Raw genomic sequence first — 18,340 nt, forward strand, 5'->3', positions numbered from 1 at the left:
ACCTCGTTGCCTGACAGCGTCGCAATTAACCCTGACCACGACACCACTTCAATCACATACAATCAAAGTCCCTTACTCTGGGCTATCTTTCAGCGTTCCGAATCTCGGCGACTGTTCCTCGATGCATTCATCCATGCTTTCGTAATCGATCATGTTTATAAAGTATTTTTTCAGTCCCCCGTTCCCTTTGCTGCTTCTGAGGCCATATTGAACAACATATTCAATGATTTATCAGAGAATGGTAGGCTTCAATGTGATCCTTGATTTTGTTTCTGACGACATCCCTGTAGAACCATGGCACACGGCTCAAAGGTGGAGAGCCATCACAATATCTTATTTGCCTCAGCACATCCCCAACTATGCGTCTCTCGTCGAATCCAATGTCAACGAACAAGCTGACACTATTCTTCATGTTATTATACGAGCATATGTTGTGGATGATTCAACACATGAAAAGCTTCGGAAATGCACATTCGAGCATTTGAAGGCAATATACGAGATGGCTCGCGAATTGTCCATCAGCATGAAACGAGACATCCTTTCTGTCCGGATGTCTGTGGTCGTATGCAGTGATGTTATGCACAGCGGATCTTATAACGTGTGGCCTTCCTTGCAATATGCAACTACTGGCGATGTTTTCATTGGAAACTATCGCATGGGTTTGGTGAAGCAGACGGGCAGTGGGAATACAGGTACCCTCATTTTCCCCACAGTCATAACCAGCAGCCTACTACATGGAGCGGGATTGTGAGAGGAAATCATCTCGAACATAATTTAGACGCAGTGAACACTAGATTTGTCGTACAATGGTATTCAAAAACTTTGAAACCATTATACGAATGAGAAATGTAAGAAGGTATGAGGAGGGAACTAGTCGTAGCTAACTGTAGCTGGTCCGTAAACCGTTTCTCCCTGGATTCATAGTGGTGAATGATTAAGCAATATATGGATTTAAGTGCAAGATGACATACGTCTTCTTCCCATTTCATTCGAGCAGTGATTTCTGTTCCTCCCAATGAAAGGCAAACCTGGAAATTTAATGCTTTCAGCATGAAAGGCCTTAGTGAGAAACATCACCAACTTACACGGACTTCTCGAAATGCTTCTCTATCAGGGGATGTCTCTTTGGTTGAGGACAGAAAGCAGCGCCGTAGATTGCCAGTTACCTGACATAACAGCTCAAAACCCGGGTAAAGTAGTTTTATTCTTCCTAACACAATATCAGTTTAGCAGGTTCTTAGTCGCAACCAAGCAGTCATTTTACCAGGGAATGTCAGAAAACGAGGCGGTGTTGATGGACGTCGATATGCGTAAATGTCAGCTGTGTGAGTGAAGTCTTCGGTACTTTCATCTAACAAGATAAGGTAAGGTTCGGTGAACTCCTTGTTGGTTTTGACCTTGGTATCCTGAATTATCTTGGTTTAATCCCTGTTATCAATTCAAAAAGAGAAGTTACCACAGACTTTTTTTATGATGCAGCTCCATGCACCGCTGACTTTGAGCACCCCTCTGTGGTCAAGAAATGACTTGCGTCCTTTCATCGACGAATGAGATGTCAAAGTCAGTGCCATAATGACATTTCGCCACTCGCAATGACACAATGTCATCTAGGTGCCATGATAAAGTTCCATTTGCCACAGCTTTGACACTGGTTTAAGAGACTGAGATTTGGATTTGCCTGTAGGTCTTTAGTGTTAAGTAGTACATACGTTGGATCGTTGGGTCTACTGATCTCTATGCCATTCGCTTTCCCCCACTGTAAGAGCTTTGAATGGACATAAGGAGAGTTGGCGAGACCCCCGACTAATATGACTTTCTGTATAAAACATTCGCAATCAGGTGTGACAGTGGTTGAGAAATCAGTATTCATACACTAGCTTTCCGATTCCCGTTCTCAAATGCTGTATCGAGTCCTTCTGTTATGGTTGAAATGGTCGGATCAAAAAAAGATGTCATTTTATTCCTGTAGTGGCCCTTGAGTGATTCTGAATACAGACAAAACGGCAAGAACGCATACGCTGAGATCTTCAACCTTCCTTGGATAACCCCAATTGCAGGCATGTCCGCAATTACTCCTCCCACCTGGCTTAAAGGAAGCCATTTATGAGTGTCACCCTCCGCAAACTATTCACATTTGTCAGAAGAGAGTACACCAGATCAGCATACTTTACTACACACCTTTCTTTTGGCATTTTCATCAAAGTGTTTAACAAGTTGGTCCGATAATGGCCTATCCCACTTGGCGGTCTCAAAAAGGCCTAGCACTAAGGTGAGATACTGAAAAACTGTAATACCGATGGCATGCACCTTTTAAATACTCTTCGGCCGCAGACGTGACAAAGACACCACCATTTAGGTAGCCTGTGAGATTGTTCCGTCAGTCATTTCCACAGTAGACTACACGCACATACAGCAAGAAGCAATTGATTCTTCTAATTTCAGCGGTTTTGCGCATTTTATTGTATAGCCACTGGTAAATATTGACTGAAATTGTTCTATAACGAAGAAGGAGATAACTGACGTGATATCAATTGTACCGCCTTATTCATTTTGTGAGCATGAGCGAGGATAGGCAGAGGCATATACAAGATGTTGACGCACCTCCACAATCACAGAGAATAATATGCTCCCCTCTCTATGGTATAGATATAATTGGTTAGAGTACGAGCATATAATGCGAGAGTTGTCCAGAAAGACAGAAGAATCTGACCAAAAACATACCTTTAGCCAAGCGTCTACATTCCCACTGTCGGCAGCATATAATATAGCAGCCTAAATAATATATCATCGGTAAGCGGATATGTAGTGACACAGGAGTAGACAAACTTCGGCTTCAGTCACGAAGCTGACTCGTCGACCTTCGTCCGGGCTTACAAGTCCCCCGTTGATGGCTGCCTGCCTCATTCTGTGCTGCTGCTTACCTTCCCACCCGTTTGGGGTGGTGCATGCTCGGACTGAACTCCTTCCATTTTTTGTCACCTCCTGCAAGTCGGCATGTGATTGAGGCCTGGATTTGTGCCTTGATATATCGAAGAAAATCCGTAAATATTTTGTCAGGTGTTACTTTGGGAGGAAGATCTGGGAGCTTGAGTTTACGAATAATTGGTAAATGGGCTGGCCGAAGATAAGAGCTTAGATTTATGGTCAAAGAAAAGTGCAGATCACACTTAACTTACCACTCAACGCTTTTCCAGCCATTTTGTTCGGCTTGCATTATTGTGTCTTCGTCATCGCAATCTGCGCCAATAGCCCGTGCGTTACCCTCCTGATCATAGTATAATGTTGAAGGCACTTTAGCGTCGGGAAGAGCCTTAGATCACGAGGTCGACGACAAATTATATGAAAGACGTCACGAAGAACTTGCCTGCTTTGGCCACGATAATATCTGGTAGTACACTATTGTAAGCCATGTTCGCTCGGAGCCGAGACGAGAGCTGACCTGAATGAATTCGGGAACTTTACCTTTCTCAAGGATACAGTATGAAGCCGCACTGTATGTAGTTCCGACATCGATGGATGCAACAAGCTTTCTATCGCCTCTCCAGGGAGCTCTTGTGGTAGGCATGATTTGAACTGGAGTGGGGTGGGACACGCTGGCTGTCAGTAAATTTGAAAGAAAATAACTAACGCTGAAAACATGGTCAATAAGTTATAAAAGAGATATTTCAACATGAATGGCTACCGAATCACCTTGCTTTTGAACTGCACTACGACTTGAATTTTCCAAACTTTTGTTACCCTTCGGTTGGTCGCGTTCTGAATTGTGTCTAAATGGTCGCGTCGGAGTTCACCGGGACATGTGACCAGAAAGCACTTGTCACTGGCGCCCAGACTTGGAAACGCCTTGGAATTGCCTACTTGCCTAAATCCCGGCCTATAGGCTTCTCCACGCACCCAAGCATCGTCAGTCTATTGTAGTTCCAAAGAACTGTGTCATGGGTCTTTACATTGTCTGATGCTTTCACCAGGACATATTGGAGCCAAAAGGCGTCAAATCGGAGAATCCATGCATATCCTTGGCTTTGGAGACGATCTAACTGAACGACATGCCAATTACGAGTACGCTGGTGAATCCGCTCACCAAGAAAAGGTCTGAGTCGCAATCACGTGGATATTGCAACTCTTCCTGAAACCTCCAAGTCTACAGCACACACTCGAGATAATTTTCCAAGACGAGCTATAGCTACCTGTGTTTCGAATTACTCGTGCAGGTTCAACATTCGTAGCTGAACTAGTGCCTAGTTGTGGGCCTAAACACCAGATCTTATAAGGTCAAAGTCAAAAAGGCCAGACGACGCTTAGGGGAGATCATAGTACAAATATGCCTCGCGATGGAGATGAACGCAGAGCAAGAACGGATATGCCGAACCACAATGGACGTACCACTGATAGGAGCTATGCAGACGACAGGAGGAAAGAACCAAATTTGGTTCGAATGGACACGAACCGAACGAAAGCCGAGCGAGAACGCGATAGAGGCCACAACAAATCGCATGATAAGGGGTAAGTATAAATTAGTTTTTGAAGAGGTTGGGTTAACTAGAATCTCACCTGACATTGTAGAGGGAGTGCCCACTCCAACGCTCAATCTCGACCGCAGAAAACGAGTTCAAATAATGAGATAGACGAAATGTATGTATATCCTTTTTCTAAGGATATCATGATAGGATTGATTCAGATTCTCACATATACAGAGACTGCATTAATGCTTCAGAGTATATCAAAATTTCCTTCATGCCATTCGCCCAACCCTGATAATACATTTGATAGGGAACATGGAAATGTATATATCACAAGGGCTCAGACACTGGCAAACGCCGTGTTGGTGGGTGATCTCACCTATGTGAATTATTCGCACATAATTCACATCGAATCTCAGGACCTTCTTCCCAAAACTGACGAATCCACACCACCGAGTAACAAAACTGTTATTCAGCAGTTGATGAGCTTCATAACCCGGAGCACACCGGAGAAGCACCATTCGAGCTCTGCCCACGCACATATCTCTCCTCAAAGAATAACTGAGACCCTTCAGCAATTAGCGCAAGCTCGAGTTGATTCGAAGCATTTAGAAGGTCAACTTCAAGAAGCGACGCGCACAATAAAGCATAAAGACAATGAAATCGACAAACTACAGAAGGAACAGAATCGACTTGCTCAACTTTGGCAGACCACTTCGGAAGAACTCCAGCGGTATGAATCTGGATCACCACTATCATCAGGGAAATCTCGCTGATAGCATCACTAGGTACAACGAATCTAAACATGAGATAATGAAGTTGAATGATAGAGTCAATGAGCTTCTAATGGAAAGAGGCCGACTTCACACGGAACTAAAGCACCTAAGCAGCCTTCTCAATAATTCCAAACCATTACCCGTGCATGACATAGGCACCCATACGAAAGCCTCTCTGGACGATTTTGATCACACTTTGGATCAGCTGTCGGAAAGCAGTATTAAAGGTAGTGTAGAAGGACTCAATGATATGATAGACAACCTTGTGTCAAATGTTCTCGAGAGAGCTGCCACTATCTTTGCAGCAGAGGATGCTTCGTGTCAGACCAGCCCGCAGCGTCCACCGCCCGTTCATCAGGATCACCCTTTGCTCTTGGCACTTTCCCAACCTTTTCTCAATGAAGAGGGCCGCGGTTTTCTCTTAGATGCTCTTATTCACGCAATGGTGATAGAGGACTTGAATATAATGTTCTTCCGCTTTTCTGTGACCCCTATTTATCACGGACCTTTGTTGCCGTTGGAGGACATATTTACAAAAATATCGGAATTGGGTACGTCCTACAGGAACCATTATTAATTTCATGTGCTGACGGAACGGATAGAGTCTTGGAATACATCACAGAGATGGCGCGCGATTACATCGTCTCATTTAGACAAAACGATAGCACATCCCAAGTCTCATTTTGGTGAACATGCGAGAGCTTGGGGTTTAGAGATAGCTAACGCCATTGTGCGCGCATATAATGCAGACATATCAAGCTCGGAGATATTGCACAAGACCATCAAGGATGAATTGGTGGCTATCTACGTCGAAGCTTATAGACTTTCTATCTCTATCAAACGGGACATCCTCACTGTCCGTGTTTCTGTATACCTCTATGTGGGTAATTCGTTTGATCCCAAGAGAGCAGAAAGTGTCTGGGCGGAGATGGGGACTAAGGCTGGGGACAGCGTGATTGGAAATTACCATCTGGGCCTGATAAAGCAGTTGGCATCTGGGGAGTCATATTATCTTATCGTACCTCAAGTTATCACGCAATCCCTCCTCCGCCATGTTGGGCAGGTCTCACACTAGTAGACTGTGGTTCATTTAAACCATGTACATTATATTTTCTTGGGAGCATACACCCTGTTTGTGAGATGAGCCAATGGTTATATCCAGCAGTATCGTCAAGTCAATCATAAGAAATTTTTGCAGGTCCATAAACCAATTTCCCCTGAAACATGGCATGTCAGAAACAAATCGATATTACTGTGTGGTATAAAAACCTACATCTTCTTTCCAGCGCAGCCGAGCACTTATTTCTGTGTCACCAAGCACAATGCAAACGTCAAACTTGGCGGCTGATGTCAGTAATTGGAGACATAGCAGAAATATTTACTTACGGTAACCTCCCGGTACACTGTATTGGTGACGGATACCATTCGGGGTGACAGCAGGAAACAGCGGCGTAAATCGCCAGATACAGTGCATACTTTTTCGTACCCAGGATACATCTTCCAAGAACCTGAAGAAAGGATAAATACAAAGGCCTTCAAAACGAGACAGGTTCGCTAGCTTACCGGGAAGTGTTATGAATTTCTGGGGCTTTGCACGACGATATGCAAAAATTATCACCTCATGGTCGAAGACCTCAGAGCCTTCGCTAACCTCTAACATATAGCTCTGAACAAATTCTTCATTCGTGCCAATGCTGCAGTCCTGTCGTATTGGTTAATTAGCATGAAAGAATGGTCTGCCTCGGAAAGAAATTTAACCTTTTTCACTATACAACTCCAGCCATCACAGACCCTCAACTGTCCCTTACAGTCAGTGTACGAAGTGCGATCCACAGCTTCTTTGTCTTCCTTGTCATATGGAAGGTGTACTTCAGTACCATAGTGATATTTTGATACCCGGCAGGACACTGTGTCATCTATATGCCACGCTAGAGCGCCATTGGCAACAGCTTTAACACTATCATAATCTATAGCAGCTTATCACATGTCTCAATAACCCAAAAAAATGACATACGTTGGTCCATCCGGTCTGATGACTGATACACCATTCTCTTTCCCCCATTCGACAAGTCTTGAAAAAACGTAAGGAGAACTTGCGAGGCCACCCACAAGTATCACTTTCTGCGATGAAACAATTGACACGTTTGACATGTACGACAGAAAAAAAGCGGAAGTAATACATCAGCAACATAGTCACCATTCTCAAACATATCCTTGAGCCCAGCAATGATAGACGTAACAGCAGGGTCAAAAAAAGAGGCCATGTCTTTGCTTCGATAGGAATCAGTTATGCTACATTGTTGATATAACGAAAGTTACAAACCCAGATATTTTCAATTTTCCTCGAGTGATACCAGCCTTAATCACGTTCTGATACCCACCCAAATTCACCCATGAAGCATTTTTAGGGTCCTCGAACTACTCGCACATAATAAATGAGCAATAGCGTCAGCCAGATCACGAATATTTTAATATTACCTTTTTTTTGGCATTTCGGTCAAACTCGTAGACAGCGTGATTTAGCGCATCCTTATTATCCCATGGGGTATTTTTCAAGCGATCTGAGGAGCTTTTTAGCTGTACCTTATGAGAGAGTCACGACACAACACACGTTTTAAGAAAGTCTTGGCAGCAGCGGCTACAAATACAGCTCCAGCAAGATAACCTGAATATGACCGATATTAGTAGACGGAGGAGCAAATATAATATGTACATGCAGCGGGCAGCTGTATACTCCTCCAACTTTAAAGGTTTCACCTCCTGGATTTTGTATCCTCTGCAAGTGTATATTAGAAAAAAAGGTTTAAATGGGTAAGTTACCGATGTTATAAGACGGTGCGCACGCGATGTCAATGGTCCCCCCTTTTGGATAAGTGTAAGTAGTCAAGGCTGTAAATATATTTATGGCTTGCTTTACCTCCGCAGTCACATAAAATGATGTGGACATCTTTCTGTTATGCAGCTCGTTTTGAAAAAAAAAAAAGGCTCCCTGAGTAGGGTGAAAAACTGACGTACCTCCAGCCAATCATTTACACTACCGCATTCAGCAGCATATAGCATGGCTGCCTGAAAACGATGTCAGCATGCTTACATCATGAGTTGAATAGACTCGAACTTCGGCTTCTGTAACAAATCGAACCCGTCGACCTCCTTCTGCATCGACTATACCAGCAGTAATCGCAGCTTGACGCATCTTATTTTGCTGACCACCCTCCCATCCATTCGGAGTGGTCAAAACGACATACATGGCAGGAAAAAGTGCATCCCATATTTTCGCTCCATCTCCGTAGGTTGCGGTAATGTATGCTTTGACTTGTTCCATAGTATAACGTAGAAAGTCAGTAAATATTTTTTCAACAGTCAGACCTTCAGGGAGGATAGGTAGGGAAAGGCCGTTTATTATCGGTAGATGGTCTGGCCTCAGCTGGAGCTTCCACCTAAATCCAAATATTCAGCTACTTACTAGCTAGGCTAAATGAGAGAGCTTACCATTCGACTTTATGCCAATTTTCACTTTCTGCTTGCAATATAATCTCTTCATCTTCAACCTCTGCACCAAAAGCACGAGCTTTTCCGTCCTTGTCGTAATAAACTATGGAGGGTACCTTGGCATCTGGTGTAGCCTGGAAGCATGTGACGGCTATCAGCAACTAGTTCCTACGATGGACAAAAGCAACATGACATCCCTGTTTGGGCCACCGAAGAATCTGTGTCAACTAGGCATAAGTTTTATATGTGGCAGGAGAAAGAATATGACACTTGCTTCTTCAAACTTGGGCACTTTTCCCCTTTGTAATATGCAGAATGACGTGGCAGTGAATGTGGTACCAATATCGACCGACACAACAAGTTTCCTATCGTTTCCAAGTAATGACCCTTCCCACGCAGACCTACCAGTATTACCGTGCACCATGTTCAGATATCGGAATCGAAAAGAACTGAAGTCTTCGGCTGTACTCCTTGACAAGATTATATGGAGGAGAGTACCGTGAAAAAAGAGGGCGAGGGGAGTTAGAAACGCGGATCATGTTGTACTAATGTTGCGCATCATGCAATCCACGAATTTTTAACCTGCGAATCACACGAAGAAGTCGTAAAAAAGAGGAAAGATCAAAAATTCGAGAGGTTCGGATTGAGCGAGGACGTTACTGTAATAACTATACAACTAAGTATCGGCGGCCACAGCAGGTAAGCAACGCTCAAGTCGCGAGCATCTCGTTGACTGAAAAAGTCTATCGATATACATAGGTCAGCTGGGTGATAATCGGAAATACCGTTCTCAGACTGACCTCGCGCTCCACAAGAGACGTTAAACGAAATTCAGTTAGATAATGAATAGCCAATGTCACCCGTCACTCCTTCCTGCATTGCAATTAGCGCAGACAACATTTTCTGTCCTCTTCCGTCCAACTGTTCCCTGAATTGGTCACCTTTCATCCACTCCAGTCCATGTTGTAACACGTTCCGAGCTCTCGTAGAGCCACCCCGTATGTCGCCCATACAGGCATGAAGCGTTGCTCGCTGTTGAGTGGAGTCGTAAGTGGCACAATGCAAAATGTTAGAATTATAGAACACTGTTTCTCCCGCTAAAAAATACCGCTCGACTGTTACCAAGCGCACTGAGAAGTCAAAACAAATCTGGCTCACGTTGTAGTGTCACTTGAATTGCCTCTGGCATGGTGAGCGGGTCTTCCGGAGGAGTAAGCGTCATAGACTGTGCTCGTTGCTCTGCGGACCTGGGTAATTTGTGTGACTTGGGCACGACATATAGACAAGAGTCTTTGTAAATGGCTCTAAGCAAACCAGATCAGTGAATGCCCTTGATGCTTTTGAGTATATAGTATCGCCTCACGTATTCCACTGCACCTATTAACGAGCACAACGTTAAGCTGGGAAGTAGCCTTGGTGTGATGCGTAACTTACCCCATGACCCCATTGAGCTAGAGCGATACATTCCTCATCTCCAGTAGCGTCCTCCTTAACATCATCGCGATGCCATCGGAGTGCAAAATTGTGGAAAAGTGGATTAATTAACAAGTTAAAGAGCTCTGTATACAATACGTCGTTTAACGAATAATATAATAGAGACGAGCAGCTAGAAATGACCAAAAGCTCACCCATCTGTAATTCAGCTTCTTGGCATCCCAGAAGTCCTTGTGCTGCACCAACTAGTTTGTCGGATGTGTACCATTTAGCAAAGACAGATTCACCCAGATCTGGATGCATGATATGTTGTACACCCCAAGAGTCTGGGTTGTTATTATCGAATGGTGGAAATTGTTTCCCGACCGTTCTACGGTGTGACCATGAACCCGAGCGAGTACGTGTAATTACACGTTCACAAGCCGCTTCGATGTCCTTGAAATCCTGAGGAAGGATGAGGTCTGGAATAATAACAAAGCCTTGATCTTCATATTGGGTTTTGAGAGACGACATCATTGAAGCAGGATGCAATGGACGCTTGGATACGTATTTCTGGAGGTCCTAAAAGCCTGAAGATCGGTGACAGCCTATTGACTCGAGAAAAACCTCGTATAACAATCCGTCGGAGTATTGGCCCTTTATAGGGAGACCTTTGCGGAGCCTTTTAGAAACTGTCAATGGTCATGTGAAGACTTCAGTATGTCCAGGGGTCATATCCAGGGGTCATACTTGAACGTTTGCACAGGCTAGAATTCTGCGTACCATACGATCCTCATCATCGCATGTTCCCTCAGGCCTCAGGCTCTCGCACTCCACGAAAAATGGCCTTTCTCTCTCTGGCACCACCAGACATAGGATCGGATACACTCTTTCTGGGCGTTTAAGTTGTGCTTCAAATTGGCTTTCCGTACTCGTACATATCAACTTGAGGGAAACCAATATCCACGTCGACGAGCTTGATCATGATTGTGAGATAGATGATGCAGTGCATATGGTTTGAAGTAAGAGGAAAACTTAAGCCTTATCGCAATGGTGGGCAGTGGGTACTGAGTAAACACTGGGTCCATGGCATACTGTGATTTCAGGCATGATGCATGCCAGCGATGGCGAGATACAATCAAGGTGCTAGTCTTGGCACCCACAGCACGATTTCTCCTTGTACGTAAATACATCCTCAGACGACTACATTATTTGCATTTATGAGTAAGTATGAGCACTGCGAGGCACTAGCGCTGCAATGTTCATCCGAATTGCCAGTGACGTGATAAAGCTACATCAGAAAACCTTATACAGGATTCGAACATTGCGTCCTCATCATGATGACGGTCTAGATATCCAGTATCCCTAGCCGATTCAGATGCAAGGATACTCGGAATATACCAAACAAGCAAGTTACCACGAAACGTAGAGAACGTATCACTTCACATCTTGCCCTTTTTGGAGCGCAAACGAGCAAGCACCTGCTTAGCAACTCGTTCACGTCCCTCATCAAAAGTCTTGAAGGTGGTAGGAAGTTCGAATCGCTCCTTTCCTAGAATCATCCAGACTTTGTATCCAGTCGTGCCTTTCTCATCAACGATCTCTTCGTTGTAGTATTGAGGACTGCGTGTCTCCTCCTTGTTGCAGAACTCTGGTCGTGATTTTTAGCATGTACCCGCCAAGACAATGAGATTTCCCTACCGAGTAATGCTGTTACATGTGATCCTGTTATATGTTTAGAGGCTGACTTGGCTTCTTGCTTCTTGGTATCAGGAGCTGGAGAATTGGTAGCCTTATGTGGCTGGGAGTTGTCTGTACACTTTGGCTCGCTTGCTCGGGAGAGGGTGCCTTTAGACCCCGTTCGCTGAGCTTTGTACGAAGAGTAAGCATCAGCGGTGTGATAAAGCACTTGACTACAACTTACCAGGCTGGAGCTTCGTTCTTTCACCTAGAGATGTATTAACATCCGTAACTCCCGAAATAGATGGAGGTGATGCTTGTGTAGCAGATGAAGAGTTGAAATCAGCTTTCCCCTGATCATTTCCATCATAACATGCGAAGCCAGAATGAGGCTGAGTTGAGGTCTCTGTCTGCGTGCCAGAAGTAGAGGGATTTCTGAAAAGTGAAACTGATTACTACATGAACGAACAGAAGGCGCTAGCGTAGTTCGTACGGATAGTATCCCAAGAAAGGAGGCGCTGTATACGAGCTATGATGCACAGCCGGATAACTCGCCGTGGCTGGGTTTTCATAGTTTACATAATATGGTTGTCCTGAGCAGTAACCCGGCGTAGAGTATACGTTTTGTGGGAAAGGCTGAGCTGGGGGAATGGGCACAGGGTAAGGCGGTGCCACATGTCCCCCAAAAGCCAGACCACCGTCAAGCGTATGCGCAAACGAAGGGTTACTATCAAAGGACATTCCTGGGTAAGTATAACCACCATATGATGCCTGAGAGCCACCGTGAGTCGACGAAGGCCCACCAGCGTTCCAGATTCCGTAGTTGTATTGTTCTACTGGATTATCTGATTGCGCGGATCCCCATGTTGATGCAGTGCCACCAAGCCCTGGAGCGCTGGCGTTCTTCCGTTGGCCCTTGACAAATCCTTTCTTGATAACCTTATCCGGACCCCGGTATCGGCCCATGAGAGCCTCTGCACCCCGAAGGATTAGTGCTTTTTCCTTTGCGCGAGAGAGAGAAACGTCACCACGGTCATCAGAAGGCCTCAGAAATTTCTTCGCTTTTCTATTGCCTTCAGTCTCGTCAACCTCACCAGGTTCCTTTCTTTTCTCATCGGCCCTTTGCAAAACATCCAGCTCATGCTTTTGCAATGAAAATGGACTTTCATAGCCGAGCGGCGGCGCTTCACCACGAAAACGAAGGTATTCAATAAGACCTTGTTCAGCAGCTAAGCAAGTTACGCCGATTTTTGCATCAGCTTTTGTACGATAATCTGGTGGAACGCTATATTTCTTGGTTTCTTGCGGCTTAGATATGGAGGAAAGCTCGACGGTCATCGTGCAACCATATGCTGCAGAAACAATATCAAATAGAGCAGACTCATAGGAAGGTTGCAACTATACCGTCTTTGTCCTTTTCGAAATCATACTGAGGGTGAGCCCCAGGTTTGATTTTGCTGTATTCAGATGCAAGGACAGGAACGACGTGATCGTTCACCCACGTTCTCATCGTAGGTGTAACCTTACCTTCGACAGCTGCGCTGATGGACCGTATGTAGTCGCCAACTCCCTGAGACATCGCTTGAAGGCAGACAGCAGCTTTGGCATCGGCGCGTTTGGGGAACCTAGGGTCTACCAGATAAGATTTTGAATCTCCAGGCCGCTCGATGCGTAAAAGACACCCATGCACTATGTTGAAGATGAGCACTAGAGGAAACAACGATAGCTGGAAAGCTCACATCCAATCGTGCCGCTCGACGTGAACACAAATTTCATACTCAATCTGCTTCCTCTTGCAAGTTGAATCATACTATTCAACCATGAAGGAGCATTGATATCAGCCGCACTCTTATCCCCTGCTGATTCTGGGAACGGTCGGGGGAGGGTGTCATAAAAGTTCTGGAGTGTCAGGGGCGGCCGCAGAGCAGGCGATATCTCCCCAAGGTCATTGTGATCAGGGCGGGCAAATGGCCTAGGGGATGCAGGACGAGCCTGGCCGTTTCCATGCTTGATAAAATCCAAAACACCCTCGTCTATGGCAGCCTTGGCACACGCTACCTTAGCTTCGATGAAAGTATTGTAAATGGTATCAGACGCATATACTCGGTGTGAATGCGGGGAGAGCTCTATACGGAGAGCACAACCTTGTTCTGGCACAAAAATCAAATGATGTGAAGTCCTGATGTTGACAAATAAACATACTGTGACCAAGCTTGTGCTCAAGTAAGGCTACCCAGTGAGGCGTAACACGTCCTGCTCGCCAGTCCAAGCAACATGTCTCTATCTCCTTCAGGGATTCATCGTCTTCCGATGGTAGTGATGAAGTGTCTACAGACTCTCGTTGCTCGACTGGGCCGAGAGGAGCCAACACAAGGCCCCGCTTGATTTTGGAAGAATTAGGGTCGCCAACTGCGATGAAATCCATGGCCCCCATTTCGACTGCGATGGTAGCCGCCCTAGTCTTAGCTTCATTTTTTCTCGAAAAAGTTGGCTTCGTCGCGTAGGATCGCTGCAGTCCATCTGGACGAGTGACTGTTAAGATGCACTGTTTGGCTATCCCAACAGAGGCAGTGGCGGTGTCAGGCTATGCATAATGTGGTGACGGGAGGCGAATTGTCACGTACTATGAGGGCCATTTTCTTCAATAAAATCAAAGCTCAAAGCTTCTATTTTCCCAAAAGCGCGCTGACAGGCTTGATGTAGCTGTGTAACCGCGTGGATATTCATAGTGTCTGCGACCTTGCTCGATGAAGGCGTCGACAAGTGAGAGAGTAGGGGAGGGGGCGATGGTGCTGATGGGGGTTCTATGAATTCTATAATTTGGCTAGATCCAAAATTATCATATTGCGTGTGCGAGTTGAGGTATTCATCCAAGGAAATAGCGCCCATATTTGCTAAATTTCGAGAGACCGCTTGGAAAACATCGTCAGGGATGGTAAGACAAGCCTCAGATGCCTCGATATCACTATCAGTGTCGTCCCCTTCAAACATGGCGAATAAACAACGAGACTACGACGAAAAGTTTAGACAGACGATGGCGAGCTGGGAGCCGGATGGTAATGGGGGAGATGTTTACTTTTGAAAAAGTAAAAGTCGCAGTATCAGAACTGGAGAACCCTAGTATGCCTTAGCTAAGCTTTCTACAACCAGCTACACAACCTCCACCCCAGCCATTCCTGTCAGCGTCGAGCCACGAGAACCAGTCCGTACGCAACGGCCGCCATGAACAACACCGTATTAAGCTTAAACCCAGCCAGATAAAGAGGTGATGCACATAGTATGATGCAATAGCCTCCGTCGGAAAGACGGCCTTGACACTCACATCTTTACCACGTAAAAGATCGTGTAGAAGATGGTCATCACGTTGATCCTTTTCAATCGACCTGTGCAAGACCTGCTGGTAAAGGGACAATGCAGTGCAGCCACGCAACAGGGGATGTATAGTAAATTTATGGATCAATCATAAATTATGGAAAGCTGTGAAAAATGACGTTGAAATGATGCTTTCGCCAACTGTGATTTACTCTCAAAGCTCGCTCCTCAGGCTTCCTTTGCAGATATCGAAACATGTACAAAACCGAACAGGCCGAGCGGTTGCACAGCGTCGTCAAGAGAGATGTATAGGCCAATAAGGTTCGAGGGATCTGAGCGCTGCGGAGGAAAGAAAAGGGTGACGCTTGTTTGGCTGTGCAGACGGGCGTGGGAAACCAATATCTAGTGCGTGTTGTGAACAACGGTGTAAAACAGCAGTGCCCAGTGGCAGACCGTCCATCTCTTTTTATTCTCTTCACACCACAGTATCGTATCGTATCCTTCAGTTCTTTTTCTGCCCAACTACTTTTCTTTATTACTGCGTGACGATTCTTGATGAGCGACGTACCTGCTCCTGGTTACCAGAGACCCGGCGGTCACGACGACTATCCACCTTTTGGAGGATACGATGCAAATCCAGAAAGTCATTACAATGCATCAGAACATGACGACGACCGCAGAATATCGAGAACTCCAAGTCCTACTCCCAGTGAAGAGGCATTTTTGACGAGGAAATCTGTAATTAACTTTAAAGCATTAACGAATTGGAGGTATTGGTTACGAAAAGAGTGGATATGTGCGTATCTTTGCTTCCACTCGCCACATAAACCAGCTATTCACAGCACATACAGGGTACTACATCATATTTATCATCATCATTGTTTTGGTTGCCCTCATGAGCGTCTACGAAAAACAAATCGTTCATTGGATTCAGCCCGCAGCCACTTGGATGAAGAAGTAAGCTGTCACTCATTGTTTCAGCCACGTGTGGCCGCCATGTGCCTCTTTCTGAATATAGAATACTGACTATTGCCTGTCAAGTCTAAAAGTCGGATTCCTTATCCCCATAGCAATTTTCTTCATCATATCATTCCCCCCAGTGAGTACATACAACGATATGAATGCAGGTTAACTCAAGGTCAACTCATGATTGTATCTTTGTTACGTTATACTAGTTGTTCGGTCAAGAAATTCTTGCAATTATTTGTGGTGTCGTCTGGGGCTTATGGGCTGGATTTGGTATTGTGTCTGCAGGAACCCTGTTAGGTGAACTCGGCAATTTCTTGTGGGTTAATTTCCCTTCACATCTACGTTATCACTAACCTTCACGGTCGTAGTGCTTTCAAGTACTGGTGTGGTGCCAGAGGTGCAAAGATTGAAAAGACTAGTATATTCTATGCTTGTCTCGCCAGAGTTATCCGAGAGGGCGGTTTCAAGATTGCAGTCATTGCAAGGTATAGTGCTATACCCGGTCATTGTACGTGAAACTATCGGGGGATTGGTAAACGCGTTTTGCTCATATTGAATCAATATACAGTTACCACTGCCATCTTTGCAACTTGTGGCATGAATGTTTTAACGTTTACCATTGCGGCTATTTTATCACTGCCAAAGCAATTTATGACCGTCTACATCGGTGTACTCTTGGAAGAGTCTGGCAGTAAGTCGACGGAACTTTGTTGACTAAAAATGATCACTCACATTTCAATATTGCACGCTCAGCTGGAACTACCTCCTCATCAAGCAAGACTGTCAGTGATGTCGTTTTTGCTGTGACATTTGTGGTTACTTCGGTGGCAATGTGGTACATCTTGCGGCAGGTCGCTCTGGTTAAAGTGGATGTCATCCATGATCGTCGTAAGGCTCGGTAAGCACAGCTATGCAGTCATCTTCAATAATCTCGACACTATATTTAATCAATCTTAATACATTCTAGTCAATCCAAGCTGGACCGTACAACGGGACTCTATGGCACTTCCTTCGAAAGTACAAGCGTTTTTAATCCAAGCGAAGCTGAAATCCCCCTCAACCCATCTGATGCACCATACGATGCCCCTTACCAGCAATGGGACGATCAGGGCCGCGCAGTTGGATACACTGGTGACCCACAAGTCTACGCTCCTCAGCCCCGAAGAGTCGATAACCCTTTCGGATCGGGGGGAGGATTGACACCTAGTCGCACAGGCAGTAATGCTGGCCAGACAAACACTGGTCTTGCGCAACCACCTCCTGGCGCGGCAGAACCTGCGAGGAGTCCTTACCGACAAGAGAGTACGGACACCGTTGGATGGGAAATACAAAATAATCCCTCTTCTTTCCCTCTCTCTCAAGTCGGCGGGGTTGCGTCGCCGCCTCCTAGACTCCCTCCCCTATCAGAGCCGTATGAGGATCCATTTTCAAGTTCTGTGACATTGAGCCAGCCGACGTATGCTCCACCTCCCGGACCACCACCCCAATCTTTTGCGCAACCGCCAGCTCGGTTTACCTCGCCTACGGCTTCCCCAGTCAGCTCTCCTTCTATGCCTTTGCCACCCTTTGGTGGGGCTCGAGGACCCAGCTCTCCATCGTATGCTTTCGGTGCTCCTGCTCATAGCTATGGCAGTAATGCCCAGGGTGGTACCGGATCTGCTGCACAGCGGACATTTTCACCTCCGCCGCCCAGCTACCAGAGTGCAGACCTACGATAATAGGTGTGGAGCGCTATGTATCATCAAATTGATTCAAAGTCTGACATGTCCATGGAGCGCTCGGCGTGTGTGTTTCCTTTTTGTTTTGTTCTAATTCTACTTTACCCCACACTTTTGGACCCCGTCACGAGATGGTCGTTTCTGTCGTTTCTGATCCGTACATGCGTTTCGCCACTTGGACTGTTTCTACTACATAGTTATACGTACGTAGACCTTTAGGCATGGGCGTGATTATAACTTATATACCGACTTATATCGTCTTTTGGAATTGCAATGTCTAACTTGCTGTGGGACATGAGTTTTATGCAGATGAGCGGGCCGCTGTAACTGAATGCACTACGTATTGATAAAACACTGCCACAGACCTTGGCAAGGTCCTGCATGTTATCACTCCACAAATCCCTCCACAGCGCAATGAGGCGACGTCGAGGCTTGTACTAAAATAGGCGTTATGCCCAATGCCGTGGTTCTACATATATGCCTTTCTTGATCGTGTCCCCTTACCATCCCGAGTCCCACCCCG

At 45.6% G+C, this 18,340-nt stretch overlaps 9 protein-coding genes across 9 annotated transcripts; 4 read left to right on the forward strand and 5 right to left on the reverse strand.

The window, feature by feature from the left end:
- Positions 1 to 568: 568 nt before the first annotated feature.
- SERLADRAFT_471610 (uncharacterized protein) lies at positions 569 to 949 on the forward strand (the record flags this gene model as incomplete). The annotated part of the gene is made up of 1 exon (XM_007320179.1): positions 569 to 949. One exon carries the CDS (start codon positions 578 to 580, stop codon positions 749 to 751), a length of 174 nt encoding a protein of 57 aa, XP_007320241.1.
- A 566-nt stretch (positions 950 to 1,515) lies between these two features.
- On the reverse strand, positions 1,516 to 3,565 carry SERLADRAFT_439765 (uncharacterized protein; the record flags this gene model as incomplete). The annotated part of the gene is made up of 12 exons (XM_007320180.1): positions 1,516 to 1,648; positions 1,710 to 1,816; positions 1,873 to 2,124; positions 2,179 to 2,258; positions 2,308 to 2,361; positions 2,412 to 2,540; positions 2,602 to 2,635; positions 2,722 to 2,772; positions 2,827 to 2,869; positions 2,922 to 3,131; positions 3,177 to 3,310; positions 3,440 to 3,565. 12 exons carry the CDS (start codon positions 3,563 to 3,565, stop codon positions 1,516 to 1,518), a joined length of 1,353 nt encoding a protein of 450 aa, XP_007320242.1.
- A 206-nt stretch (positions 3,566 to 3,771) lies between these two features.
- Positions 3,772 to 4,096, forward strand: SERLADRAFT_439766 (uncharacterized protein; the record flags this gene model as incomplete). Its single annotated transcript, XM_007320181.1, has 2 exons — positions 3,772 to 3,907; positions 3,969 to 4,096. The coding sequence occupies 2 exons, from the start codon at positions 3,772 to 3,774 to the stop codon at positions 4,094 to 4,096; spliced, it is 264 nt and encodes an 87-aa protein (XP_007320243.1).
- Positions 4,097 to 4,321: 225 nt separating this feature from the next.
- Positions 4,322 to 6,311, forward strand: SERLADRAFT_439767 (uncharacterized protein; the record flags this gene model as incomplete). Its single annotated transcript, XM_007320182.1, has 7 exons — positions 4,322 to 4,503; positions 4,564 to 4,632; positions 4,695 to 4,715; positions 4,771 to 4,825; positions 4,880 to 5,193; positions 5,249 to 5,787; positions 5,839 to 6,311. 7 exons carry the CDS (start codon positions 4,322 to 4,324, stop codon positions 6,309 to 6,311), a joined length of 1,653 nt encoding a protein of 550 aa, XP_007320244.1.
- A 20-nt stretch (positions 6,312 to 6,331) lies between these two features.
- SERLADRAFT_471616 (uncharacterized protein) lies at positions 6,332 to 7,618 on the reverse strand (the record flags this gene model as incomplete). Its single annotated transcript, XM_007320183.1, has 7 exons — positions 6,332 to 6,453; positions 6,510 to 6,572; positions 6,623 to 6,744; positions 6,800 to 6,938; positions 6,995 to 7,193; positions 7,251 to 7,507; positions 7,560 to 7,618. The coding sequence occupies 6 exons, from the start codon at positions 7,385 to 7,387 to the stop codon at positions 6,412 to 6,414; spliced, it is 702 nt and encodes a 233-aa protein (XP_007320245.1).
- Positions 7,619 to 8,265: 647 nt separating this feature from the next.
- Positions 8,266 to 9,149, reverse strand: SERLADRAFT_371256 (uncharacterized protein; the record flags this gene model as incomplete). Its single annotated transcript, XM_007320184.1, has 6 exons — positions 8,266 to 8,298; positions 8,346 to 8,673; positions 8,726 to 8,859; positions 8,914 to 8,943; positions 9,000 to 9,090; positions 9,127 to 9,149. 6 exons carry the CDS (start codon positions 9,147 to 9,149, stop codon positions 8,266 to 8,268), a joined length of 639 nt encoding a protein of 212 aa, XP_007320246.1.
- Positions 9,150 to 9,330: 181 nt separating this feature from the next.
- On the reverse strand, positions 9,331 to 10,768 carry SERLADRAFT_471619 (uncharacterized protein; the record flags this gene model as incomplete). Its single annotated transcript, XM_007320185.1, has 6 exons — positions 9,331 to 9,465; positions 9,526 to 9,822; positions 9,884 to 10,029; positions 10,089 to 10,102; positions 10,160 to 10,284; positions 10,354 to 10,768. 5 exons carry the CDS (start codon positions 10,673 to 10,675, stop codon positions 9,557 to 9,559), a joined length of 873 nt encoding a protein of 290 aa, XP_007320247.1.
- A 549-nt stretch (positions 10,769 to 11,317) lies between these two features.
- On the reverse strand, positions 11,318 to 14,809 carry SERLADRAFT_416517 (uncharacterized protein; the record flags this gene model as incomplete). The annotated part of the gene is made up of 8 exons (XM_007320186.1): positions 11,318 to 11,789; positions 11,840 to 12,007; positions 12,063 to 12,253; positions 12,312 to 13,170; positions 13,223 to 13,507; positions 13,558 to 13,968; positions 14,021 to 14,371; positions 14,443 to 14,809. The coding sequence occupies 8 exons, from the start codon at positions 14,807 to 14,809 to the stop codon at positions 11,581 to 11,583; spliced, it is 2,841 nt and encodes a 946-aa protein (XP_007320248.1).
- Positions 14,810 to 15,570: 761 nt separating this feature from the next.
- Positions 15,571 to 18,147, forward strand: SERLADRAFT_471630 (uncharacterized protein; the record flags this gene model as incomplete). Its single annotated transcript, XM_007320187.1, has 8 exons — positions 15,571 to 15,926; positions 15,982 to 16,087; positions 16,172 to 16,229; positions 16,306 to 16,415; positions 16,468 to 16,607; positions 16,668 to 16,790; positions 16,853 to 16,997; positions 17,067 to 18,147. 8 exons carry the CDS (start codon positions 15,686 to 15,688, stop codon positions 17,815 to 17,817), a joined length of 1,674 nt encoding a protein of 557 aa, XP_007320249.1.
- Positions 18,148 to 18,340: the final 193 nt, after the last annotated feature.

This window comes from Serpula lacrymans (assembly GCF_000218685.1).
Source record: "Serpula lacrymans var. lacrymans S7.9 unplaced genomic scaffold SERLAscaffold_9, whole genome shotgun sequence".
Taxonomy (NCBI): domain Eukaryota; kingdom Fungi; phylum Basidiomycota; class Agaricomycetes; order Boletales; family Serpulaceae; genus Serpula; species Serpula lacrymans.